Source organism: Pomacea canaliculata, linkage group LG7 (assembly GCF_003073045.1).
Source record: "Pomacea canaliculata isolate SZHN2017 linkage group LG7, ASM307304v1, whole genome shotgun sequence".
NCBI lineage: Eukaryota > Metazoa > Mollusca > Gastropoda > Architaenioglossa > Ampullariidae > Pomacea > Pomacea canaliculata.
This window is the reverse complement of record NC_037596.1, coordinates 20,334,157-20,346,274: the sequence shown is the minus strand read 5'-3', so window position 1 is coordinate 20,346,274 and position 12,118 is coordinate 20,334,157. Positions and strand designations below refer to the sequence as shown.

Sequence of the window (12,118 nt, the reverse complement as noted above, 5' to 3'; positions counted from 1 at the left end):
CAACGCACTCATGCCTTCATGTGACCACAGAAAAGGCATTAAAGAAGACAAGTGAACAAAATTTGTCTCCTTGCTCCCCCAGACTCCATTCATGTAAAGTTGCTGGATGAAAGTTCTCAACTTCGCTCTCTTGTCTGTGTGGTGTCACTCTTGTCTTAGCATGATGTCACTCTCTTGTCTATGTATGATGTCACTGTCTTGTCTGTGTGATGTCACTGTCTTGTCTCAGCATGATGTCAGCTTCCCGGACCTCAAACCTCAGGTACCCTGCACTTGTCTTTGTTGAAGTGACGCACCAGAGCACTAAGCTGTGTCACGTACACGTTTAGAAAACGACAGCAGACTTGTGACCCCACCATCCGGATGAACTTCAACTTCTAGTTCATCAGAAACTGCTGTGTCATCCACTTCCTTCACACCACTCTTCTCACGACACCATAGCGACACACGGGTATGTGTGGTCACACCCTAGATGTGTCACAGACAGTAGTGGTTGTCTGCAGTTTTGTCTTCGTTATCATCGGTGATTGTTCTCTCCACTGTTATCACATCATCGGTGATTGTTCTCTCCACTGTTGTCACGTCATCGGTGATTGTTCTCTCCACTGTTATCACATCATCGGTGATTGTTCTCTCCACTGTTGTCGCATCATCATCAGTGATTGTTCTCTCCATTGTTATCACATCATCGGTGATTGTTCTCTCCATTGTTATCACATCATCGGTGATTGTTCTCTCCACTGTTATCACATCATCGGTGATTGTTCTCTCCACTGTTATCACATCATCGGTGATTGTTCTCTCCACTGTTATCACATCATCATCAGTAATTGTTGTCTCAACTGTTATCACATCATCAGTAATTGGTGTCTCTCCTCTTGTCGCATCATCAGTGATTGGTGTCACCACTGTTATCACATCATCATCATCATCATCATCAGTGATTGTTGTCTCACAGACATACCAAGCAATAAACATCGCGCCAGAGGTAAACAAGTCAACACACAAACTCACAAACAACCTGACGATGTGTATGCAACCACAATCAACAGAAAGGTCAAGATACACTGATTGCTTGTGTGAGTGATTGTCTGTGCACGTGACCAGCTGCTGCATGAGGTCAGCCTCAGGCCGGACAAGACCTGTGACCCCTGTACTGTTGACCCCAGTGTATAGTGTGCTGTTGACCCCAGTGTACAGTGTACTGTTGACCTCAGTGTATAGTGTACTGTTGACCTCAGTGTACAGTGTACTGTTGACCTCAGTGTACAATGTACTGTTGACCTCAGTGTATAGTGTACTGTTGACCTCAGTGTACAGTGTACTGTTGACCCCAGTGTACAGTGTACTGTTGACATCAGTGTATAGTGTACTGTTGACCTCAGTGTATAGTGTACTGTTGACCTCAGTGTATAGTGTACTGTTGACCTCAGTGTACTGTTGACCTCAGTGTACAGTGTACTGTTGACCTCAGTGTACAGTGTACTGTTGACCTCAGTGTATAGTGTACTGTTGACCTCAGTGTACAGTGTACTGTTGACCCCAGTGTACAGTGTACTGTTGACATCAGTGTATAGTGTACTGTTGACCTCAGTGTATAGTGTACTGTTGAGCTCAGTGTACAGTGTACTGTTGACCTCAGTGTATAGTGTACTGTTGACCTCAGTGTACTGTTGACCTCAGTGTACAGTGTACTGTTGACCTCAGTGTACAGTGTACTGTTGACCTCAGTGTACAGTGTACTGTTGACCCCAGTGTACAGTGTACTGTTGACCCCAGTGTACAGTGTACTGTTGACCCCAGTGTACAGTGTACTGTTGACCTCAGTGTACAGTGTACTGTTGACCCCAGTCTACAGTGTACTGTTGACCTCAGTGTACAGTGTACTGTTGACCTCAGTGTACAGTGTACTGTTGACCTCCGTGTACAGTGTACTGTTGACCTCAGTGTACAGTGTACTGTTGACCCCAGTGTACAGTGTACTGTTGACCCCAGTGTACAGTGTATTGTTGACCCCAGTGTACAGTGTACTGTTGACCTCAGTGTACAGTGTACTGTTGACCCCAGTGTACAGTGTACTGTTGACCTCAGTGTACAGTGTACTGTTGACCCCAGTGTACAGTGTACTGTTGACCCCAGTGTACAGTGTACTGTTGACCCCAGTGTACAGTGGGGACAGTCTGGCCACAGCCGGTTATGTCAGGGCTCAACTTTCAACAGAAACAATTTACCACAAGGTCGTATTTTACAAACTAAAAAGATGTTTCTTAATGATGTTGTCATAGTAGTTGTAGTACATGTATTTTATTATTGTATCAGCAGTTAGAATAGGTTGGCACCAACACGGCCCTTCACATAAAACTATTCAGTTTTTAACACCAAGACATGAAGTCCATGTTGGGTGAAGCGCTCTAGAAATCCTGTGCAATGTGTCTGCATGTCTGTGTGTTAAAGTGTATGTGCAAGTGTGTGTGCAAGTGTGTGTGCAAGTGTGGAAGGATAATGCTCGGGAGTTCCAGATGGTGCGTTATTGTCTAGGGTTGCCTTACTCATAATCCAGTCTGTGACCATCAGGAAGATTGTTGGCGATAATATTCAACCTTGTCTTACGCTAGTCTTCACTACAAAAGTTTCAGTGAGTTTGCTGTTGTGGACAACTTGGCAGGACGAGTGTTCGTACAACCCCTGGATAGTGTTTAGGAGGTCAGGTGGAATGGCCCAGTGGATCACCAGCCTCCGATGACAGCCCTGTGAACTCCGTCAAACGTCTTCTCAAAGTCCACGAAAGGTATATACTGTAGACTGTAGAGGAGAAAGATGCTTGGTCGCCTATATTTATGTCAAGTGACCTGAGTGCGCCTGATGCTGGAGACAGGCGCTCTGTAACTGTGGTTAGCAAAACCAGAATGAGCTTACAAGCAAACCGTTAAATGCTTCAAGCGCGCGCACAAACACAAACGCGCGCGTACACACCCGTGCACGCAAACGCACACAAAAACATAAATACATATCGGCATGCAATCATGTAAAAAGACAATTATGCAAATAAAGAAACATTTATACATTCTTACAAAAACTAAAAACAAGCGCAAAAGCAGAAAGTGTGAGAGAGAAAGCAGAGACAGCTATCTAGCACAGTAAGGAGAGGGTGCAAGTATAAGTTTCCAAGAAAATATCGAGGATATAATGGATGTTTTGTCCAGACGACCAGAGACGCCCATCATGCTGATGGTGAGAACAAAAGAGTTTCAGTTTCACTCGAAGTATGACTTGGCTGCCTTCACTCAAACCTTGGCGCCCATGTAAGTGAGCAACTTGCAGCTTGATGTACATTGTTCTCACCCGACATGGACAGCCGCCTATACAGCAACACGTGCACTCATAGTATAGTTCAAGTCAAACTAAGTCATGAAAAACCCAGATAAACCCTCTTGACACAGGAAGTCCATGTCTGCATCTTCCTCTTCCTCTCCCTCACACAAAATGGCGGGCCTCTGTCCACATCGCACCACTCTCTTCTTCATTCTGTTTGTTGTTGTCACCAGCCTCCAGTACCTTCATGTGAGAGGTAAAACCTTTTTACTTTCTTCATGGCTATGTTCTCCCTGTTCTCGTCTTGGTAGAAACTAGTGTGGACAGTCTAGGTTACATTTGGCCTGAGTATTTTGTAGAGCAACATAGTTCTGTAGTCTTTTAGTGGCAGGACCCTAGAGAGGACAAGTCCTGAGGGTGAAGTGTGAGTAACACATTTGATAGCTCCTTCCTACACCTACAAAGTAGTGTCCCACAGGGCAAGCACATGTACTTGTTGAATCTTCCGTAGGAGACAGGCTAAACTTTGTGAACTTTTGATTATGGCTAGGATATGTTGTGACCAAGACCTACTGACCTATAGTCACACCTGTTGATAGAAGGTTTTGAACTCCTGCTATTGGTTGGGTACTTGGGTGGAGTTGGGGCAGTGGGGCTGTCAGGTTTTGTATCTTTTGCCTGCTTGTTAGAGGCATAACTGAGGGCTGAGTTCACTCCAGCACTCATCAGTACTGTTAGAATAATAATAAAAGAAAGTGGTGATGACTAACAAAAGACAAATGTAGAAGCAACTAGAGCACATCAACAGGGTGTGAGTCCTGTGACATGTGAATGAGAACAGACAAGACAAACATCTACACCAGTAGACCACCAGGCACTCTGAATATCAGCATCAATGGCATCGTACTCCAACAAAGGTCAGAGGTTATGTATCTGGACACCAGTTGTACACAGAATAGAGAGATACAACAACAAAGACCTGAATCCAACTAGCAGTCAACATGTGCGGCACCTAAAACATCAAAGAGGACAGCGCTTTGACCACGTGACCAGTGATGATGATGATGACTAGTCACCCAGCCAGCACTGATGAGAAGACGTTATGAGAGGACCTGGCAGCTGAGCAAGAGGATGATCCACGAGACCCAATGGACCCAGTGGATGAAGAAGGAAAATAAAAGCTACAGAAAAATGTGGCGTTCATCCCTGCTGGTGATGTGGGGCAGTGAGCACAACACGGACACTCCTCTCGTCTTGTGGTGTCCTCTGGTTGCTGGCTTTGCTTGGTAGTAGTTTACTGTCCAATAAACAAGGTTTGCGATGTTCATTGTTCATATGATTGTTTTCTGTCCACGAAGCAAGGTTATACTATGTTCACTGTTCATGTGATTGCTTAGTGTCCAATAACAGGGTTATATTATATTCACTGTTCATATGATTGTTTTCTGTCCAATAAACAAGGTTTGCTATGTTCACTGTTCATGTAACAACAGCGTGAAGCAGTTGAAGACTAAAGTTAAGACCTGTGACTGAAATGGTAGTGTAACATGTTCACATGACTGACAGCAGACATTTCCCGTGGAGCAGATTTTCCTGCAATGTGAATGTGAATGTGAAGTCTCCAGCTGGCAGACCTGTGACCTCAAACACGTGACCTGCGGTGTGTTGCAGGGTGCACCACCCCGTCACACAGGTAGCATGCAGGTACCCACGCAAGGACTTGTTCGTACTAACACTCAAGCAAACAGCAAACACCAGCTCTGTCAGAAGTGCAGACATCACGGACACCTGTAGCGGCGACATGATGTTCTCAGCCTGCACTTTTGATGACACCTGTGTCACGGTCAAAGCCCTCGTCGTGGGTCAAGGTTCTGAAGAATTTCGTGTGTTTGAGTGTAAAGCTACACTAAAGGTGAACTCTGAGTCAAGAGAGATACCTGTCGGTCAAATCAACATTACTGTTGGAGGTACGTGTTTATGTCTTCACCTAACCCTCTCCATCCATCCGTCTGCCTGCTCACCTTGTTCTTGTGTGATACTCTAGCCGCCCATGCTCTCTACTCCTCCGTCTGGTACAAAATCATTTAGAAGGACATTTGTCTCATTTGTGTAAGTAACATATTTACCAAATGCCTTCGTTTATGAAGACCCTGGCCTGTGAACTGCTGTCTGTCCCTCGCTTCTGTTGACAGAAGGTCTCTGTCCTGTCAAGAGTCAAGCACTGAACTCTCCTCTTTCTCTCGTATTTCATCTCCATGAAAATATGAAAGGCAGCTGCCAGTGTCTGTGTTCCCAGCAGTGTCACAACTGGTTTGTAGAATACAACTGTCGTCATTCTTTGCATGATATAACTGTCATCTGAGAATGATAAACTGTCATCAATCTGTGCATGATACAATTGTCAATCCCGATAAAGCTCTACTTTCTATTTTTTGCGTCTTTTTTCTTTATTTGTCAATTTATTACAACTTTTATTTACTTTTTTTCTTTTTTTATCAATATTGAGTACTATTGATACAGCAGATGGAACTTTTATACTGATGGCATGAACGTGAATCAATCAAACAGGTTTGTACAGCAAAGAGCTGATGAGTACAAACCTCGTTCATGTTTCAAAACTCTTGATGTCACAAAACTCCTTGATGTTACAAAACTCTTGATGTCACAAAACTTCTTGATGTGACAAAACTCCTTGATGTTACAAAACTCTTGATGTCACAAACTTCTCACTGATCAAACACAACAACAACTTCACTGTCAACTGTATGCTTGTCTGTTGTTTCAGGACCATCAACACCCACATACACCACCACAGGGACTGATGGTAAGCAGACACTGGACACGTGGTTTGGGGCAACTGGACCCCACTTAACCCTCTGACAGCCGTGGAATTGTTATAGTGTTAACAAACCAGACCTTCTAGCCATTCGTTTCAGGATGAAAACGCAGACAATGGAGAATGAAATGCCTTCTTCATTCAAACACCAAAATCAATGTCATTAACATGCACCACAAATTATAATTATAATGACCAAACATAGTAATGTTACAAAACGATACAAAGAGTTTGTATCACAAGATTTGGTCAGACTTTTCTTGCTAAATATGAAAAAAACTGAAAATATATTGTTTGGATGAGGCCTACATTCTGTTACTCTTACAAAAGTCAAGATTATTCAGGACGAAAAAAATCTGACGACTGTCGAAGTGACATCCAAGCTCTACATGAACTCCACATGAACTCCACATTAACATCACCACAACAACCACGAGTCTCTAACTTTCTCGTTACTCCATGTCGGGCTCAAGAAGCAACTCTGTCGCTGTCCTGGCAACGGAGTTGTATCCCGTGCAGCTGCTGAAGGCTGGGAAGGTGATGGAGCTGGTGTATTCTCCCCAGAATACATTCTTCTTTCACAGATTTTCCAAGTCCAACAAATTCCTCGCTCAGTTTCATCAGGAGGACTCGCCGCGTTGCCACCCGGGGTATAGAGAGGTCCAAACGATGTAGTCATTGAGGCAATGGTATCCTCCCTGTTGTAGACTACCGTCGGCCATCTTCTTGTCTGTCGTCTCGTGGTGTGGCAGTGAACCACTTGGTTCGTTGTGTGGATGTCACCTTTTGTCTTGTAGTCCAGCATCAACGGAGGCTTTTCTCTGCCGTGGTGTTGATAAGAATGGTGAGGGAAGCCTCTCAGCAGCAAGTTTGTCTCCCAGCCCAAAGCTAGTGAAGAACTTGTCCCTCGCTACATCCCTTCCACTGTTTTGTCACCAGAATCATGTCCAACACAACTCTTTCTCCCTGGTTGTGTTCTCTTGGTTGATGAGGTTGTCTTCCCCTAACCGGACAGTTCTAAACATCCAACGTGGTGGTGTCACAGCAGACCCACAGTTGTACCCCATGTTTCCCTGGCTTGCTGGCAATGTCTTGTGAGAAAGGACACCCGCTCCTAAAGACGACTGATTCTTCATCATCAGTCACATTTTCTGAGAGTTGGTAACATTCTTTTCTGCCCAAACATCAAATATTTCAGAGACTGGTGGGAGCTTTGCCTCGGGTCACCTTTGACATCGTTCATCAACTCCAAGCACTTCCCTCACCTGCACGAGTCTGGCTTTGAGCATCGCTTGTGGGAAAAATAGTTTTCTTGGCTTCTTGCTCCACAGCTGTTCTCTTGGCTCACCGATGAGTCCGGCACTAAAGTGTAAAAGTCAAGAAATTTGAAAATGTTGAGAAAACCAATTCGCGTTTTGTAAATTGTGAAACTTCGGTTGAAGTCGGTATGGACCCCAACGGCCGTTAAAGGGTTAATAAGTCTTTTTTCTTTCTCTATCTCTCTTTCGTTTCTCTCACTATTTCTTTTTTCTCAAACGTTGAACTGTGGGGAGACAACTGCTTACAGGACGGCGCCCACCCCCCGCTGCTACGTCTGTGAGTGGCTCACTGTTGACACACAACCTGCTGCAGGCCTGCTAGGCGGTGACGGCCAGAGTTAACACGGATGTTCTGGTTGGCAATCGTGTCGATGTTGAGATGTGACAAAGTTGCGGACGATAATCGAGAGAACAAAACTGACGAGAGAGACGAGGCCAGCGCGCACAATGGTGGACGGCCTCGTGCCGCTGACAGCAGGGTAAACAGTTTACACACAATGGTTGACTGGAGGTAAACAGTTTACACACAATGGTTTACTGGAGGTATACAGTTTACACACAATGGTGGACTACAGGTAAACAGTTTACACACAATGGTGGACTGGAGGTAAACAGTTTACACACAATGGTGGACTGGAGGTAAACAGTTTACACACAATGGTGGACTGGAGGTAAACAGTTTACTAACAATGGTGGACTGGAGGTAAACAGTTTACTAACAATGGTGGACTGGAGGTAAACAGTTTACACACAATGGTGGACTGGAGGTAAGCAGTTTACACACAATGGTGGACTGGAGGTAAACAGTTTACACACAATGGTTGACAGCAGGGTAAACAGTTTACTCACAACAATAAAGTTGTTTGACAACATTGTGATAAAGTACTCAGTAACTCGATAGTGATTATGAGTTTGTGAGCATTTGAATAATAGTGTGTGTGTGTGTGCGCTCGCGCGTGTGTGTGTGTTCGCGCATTCACGTGTGTGTGTGTTTCTCTCTGTCCACATGTTAATCTAGTGAACGAGTCAGCCAAAGACTTCACAGGAACATGTAAGTATCGGAATTAATGTTTTCTTTTCCGCCTTTTCTGTCTTTCCTTCCTTCTCTCTCCTCTCCTGTGTGGGAGTAGCGTTCACTGTAGCCGTGTGCTGTGCTGCTGTGTAATCAGCAGACAGAAGGAGGGAACACCTGTCTTGTCTCACCTTTGTCTTCATAACGAGAAGACTTGAATAAGACTTGCTTACCGATTGATTGTCTGCGTGCTGCGTGCTGCGTGCTGCGTGCAGTGTGAACGTTCACACCAACGACACCCAACGGTTACTTTATTGTGCAGGCGACTCCCGTGATGCCCCGCGAGCAGCGGTTATCGTTCTTGTCCTGCTGCTCATTGTCTTCATGGTCATCAGTGCTGTCCTCGTCATCAAAATACGTGAGTTGTCGCAATCAGTGTCCCCGGGTACACACCTCTACACACGTTAGGTTTCAAACAGACACACCGTCAGACGACATCCTACAGTTAGCAAAGCACACACACTGCACACACACACACACACAGCGCACACACACACACAGCGCGCGCAGGTACATACACATGCATACAGCGGATAAACTGAGAGACACACACAGGAGGAAGACTACAAATACTGAGGGACGAAGGCTGCTTGCAGACAGACGCACCAACACGCCCTGCCCATGTCACGTGACCAGGCTGTGTGCGGGTGGACTGCCAGTCAGCCTGTAGGACTCGAGAACGACTCCAACACCCAACACCTGGAGAATTCCACCCCCAGGTACCACAAGTACCGGGGACCGCCACCCGCCAGCCCAGCCCCCCGTGCACCCGGCAAAAGTCACGTGATGGACTACCAGGACCAACTGGACCTGTCGTCGGCTAACACCTCACAGACTCTAGCAGGTGAGTTGTCATCACACATCGGGAAAATGATTGATGTACAGTTAGTTGCTCTGTTAATGCAGTGTGTTAGATGTAATGTTTAGTTCGTTAATACTCACAATACAGGTAGTCCTCGGGTTACGAGGGTCTCGAGTTACGTTGTTTCGTGGTTACGACGCTCACTCCGACTTACGAGGTTTAGCGTCGTAAGTCGAACTGCACGTGCGCCTCATTCCACGTGCGGCGGAAGTCATAAGGCAATCTGAGAAGGGGAAACAGCAACAGAAATTGGCAGGTCATTAGGACTTAGTCGTTCGACTGTCGCTACGATTATCAAGGATAAAGATCGCATCCTTGAACACGTGACAGGATCTGCTCCTATGACAGCGACAGTGATAACAAAGCGTAGTGTACTGCACAATATCTTACTGTACTTATGTTTATTGATAATTATGTAGGCTACTGTGTTAGGATAGGTGTGTGGGTAGGCTAAGTGTTTGCAGTACTGTACTGTTATTATGGTACAGTACTGTATGAACGTATGACCCGACTTACGTCGAAATTCGGTTTACGACGCCTCGTAAGAACGGATCACCGTCGTAAGTCGAGGACTACCTGTACTCAATATTGTAATACGTGGTGCTCTAGAGCTATGACTAGTAGTCTTGTGTTCGTAGTCCTGTCGGCTTGTCTCTAGCGATGTCACGTGCTTGTAAATAATCTTAGTGTACTGGACATGTCTTAATGTACTCGGCAGATTGCTCACCACTTGTCAGTATTCAAGTGTCACACTGTGTGTCAGAGAAGACATATAAACACATGTCATATAAACACCAACATTGTTTGTCACTAACACCAGGGGTATGTCAGCTGTCTGCTGTCATATAAACACTTCACCATGTTTGTTTACAGGTACAACCGAGGAACTGTGCCAGTATCAGACACCCTGGGGTCAGGGTCAGAAGGTCTTTCCGCCCCAGTAAATACCAGCCAGTGACATGTCAGCCTCACCAGCCACCTGTCTCAGAAAGAGACACAAAAGAAACCCTGGAGACACACACTGGCATTTCAAACTCAACAGAAACCCTGTCTGCGCATGTGCATCTCATCTAAAGAAAAGGGAGGCGGTCCTCTTCTGTGTTTTGACATCATGTCCTTCAGAAGGGGGTTGAGTTGCTTCATGTCATCTCTTCCCACTTGAGAGGATGACTGTGACTCTAAGGTTGGATATTGTACATAATGTTTACACAAACCCTCCTTTAACACACCTGGGTAATGTGTCACCTAGTGTCACTAAGTTGTCACCTAGTGTCACTAGGTTCTGCCAGAAAGAGTTGTCCTCTCAGACACGTGGCTCACATGAAGACTATTTGAAGGCATGTATTAGGATGGTCGATCCATTCCCTTCACAAATCACGGGCTACCCCTAACCTCTCACACCACTCCTATAAGGGACTATCTTTACCTTAGTGATGTCCTCAAGTTTACAGCCACTCAGAGCTTACACCCTGCTGCGACTAACGAGGTCCATCTGATGATCTTAGGGAGCACTCACCTGGTCCTTATCAATTGCCAGTCAAGGAGCAAAGGATAAACAAACATTTTATAATGAAATGGATATTTTTAGTAACCGAAAGCTGCACACATTGTAGTGTACCAGAGCATGAGGACGATGACAGACGATGTCAACAACAACAGAAGACAAGTTGTGTGCCTGTGAGAAGAGGATACATCTAATGACAGGGAGCATCTCCTTTGCTTGAGATGGCGAACCCTGCCGACCCCTCCTTATCATCATCAGGCAGCTTAGTCTGCCAGCCTGAAAGAACGAAGGAAAAGAAAGAGCAAACCCCTTTCTTGGACTGTGTGGAGGATCTACTTTATCATGAGTGAATGAGTGTATGAGTGAATGAGTGAATTAGTGTGTGAGTGAGTGAGTGAGTGAGTGAGTGAGTGAGTGTGTGAGTGAGTGAGTGCATGAGTGAATGAGTGTGTGAGTGAGTGAGTGAATTAGTGTGTGAGTGAATTAGTGTGTGAGTGAGTGTATGAAGTGAGTGAGTGAGTGAGTGAGTGCATGAGTGTGTGAGTGAGTTAGTGTGTGAGTGAATGAGTGGATGAGTGAGTTAGTGTGTGAGTGCATGAGTGAGTGAGTGTATGAGTGAATATTGTTATTTGTGTAATGCTCATGTCTATACTTTATTTTTGTTTCTTTTTCTTGTCGCATTTGTTAACAGCCATTGATTGCAATTAAATGAAAGATAGAGGAATAAACTATTTATAGGCTTATGACTTTTGCTCTGTTAATCAAAGAAATGTAGTTTTATTTATTTTCTGTGTTTTATGAGTTTTCCAGGAAATGTGGGTTAGGGTTGGCACTGAATGTTGCATCATGTTAATATTTGTTGAAGTTGCAGTACAGTGCGATCAGAAGCAAACACTTGTAATGTTACCAGGACAGTTGATGTTGGAGCTGATTGCCATCCCAAGCGCCATGCGCCCTCATAAATATGATGAGTAGACAAATAAAAGTACTGTAAGCTTCAAATTAATTGTTGTTCACTAGTTGTGTGTGTATGTCAATAAATAATTGAATCGCACGTGCAGAACACAACTGACTTGGTGCGCACGCGACCTGAGAAAAGCAAGTTCTGACAACTTTGTCATTTAGTGAGTAACCAGCCAGCCAGCCAGCCAGCCAGCCAGCCAGCAGCCAGCCAGCCCGGGAATATGTATCCCCCATTATATTTATCCCTATT

At 45.0% G+C, this 12,118-nt stretch overlaps 1 protein-coding gene across 2 annotated transcripts; it reads left to right on the top strand.

Annotated features, from left to right (window-relative positions):
• The first annotated feature begins 312 nt into the window (after window positions 1–312).
• Window positions 313–11,376, top strand: LOC112568180. Of its 2 annotated transcripts, XM_025245341.1 has the most exons (9): window positions 313–451; window positions 2,631–2,788; window positions 3,204–3,302; window positions 4,984–5,279; window positions 6,098–6,136; window positions 8,486–8,518; window positions 8,802–8,897; window positions 9,136–9,383; window positions 10,275–11,376. In XM_025245341.1, exons 3-8 carry the CDS (start codon window positions 3,223–3,225, stop codon window positions 9,207–9,209), a joined length of 618 nt encoding a protein of 205 aa, XP_025101126.1. In that variant the 5' UTR covers window positions 313–451; window positions 2,631–2,788; window positions 3,204–3,222; the 3' UTR covers window positions 9,210–9,383; window positions 10,275–11,376. The 2 variants fall into 2 exon arrangements, 1 of the variants encoding a protein (XP_025101126.1); XR_003100020.1 differs by lacking the exons at window positions 313–451; window positions 2,631–2,788; window positions 3,204–3,302 and adding an exon at window positions 3,322–3,568 and having other exon boundaries at window positions 6,098–8,518.
• The last annotated feature ends 742 nt before the right edge of the window (window positions 11,377–12,118 follow it).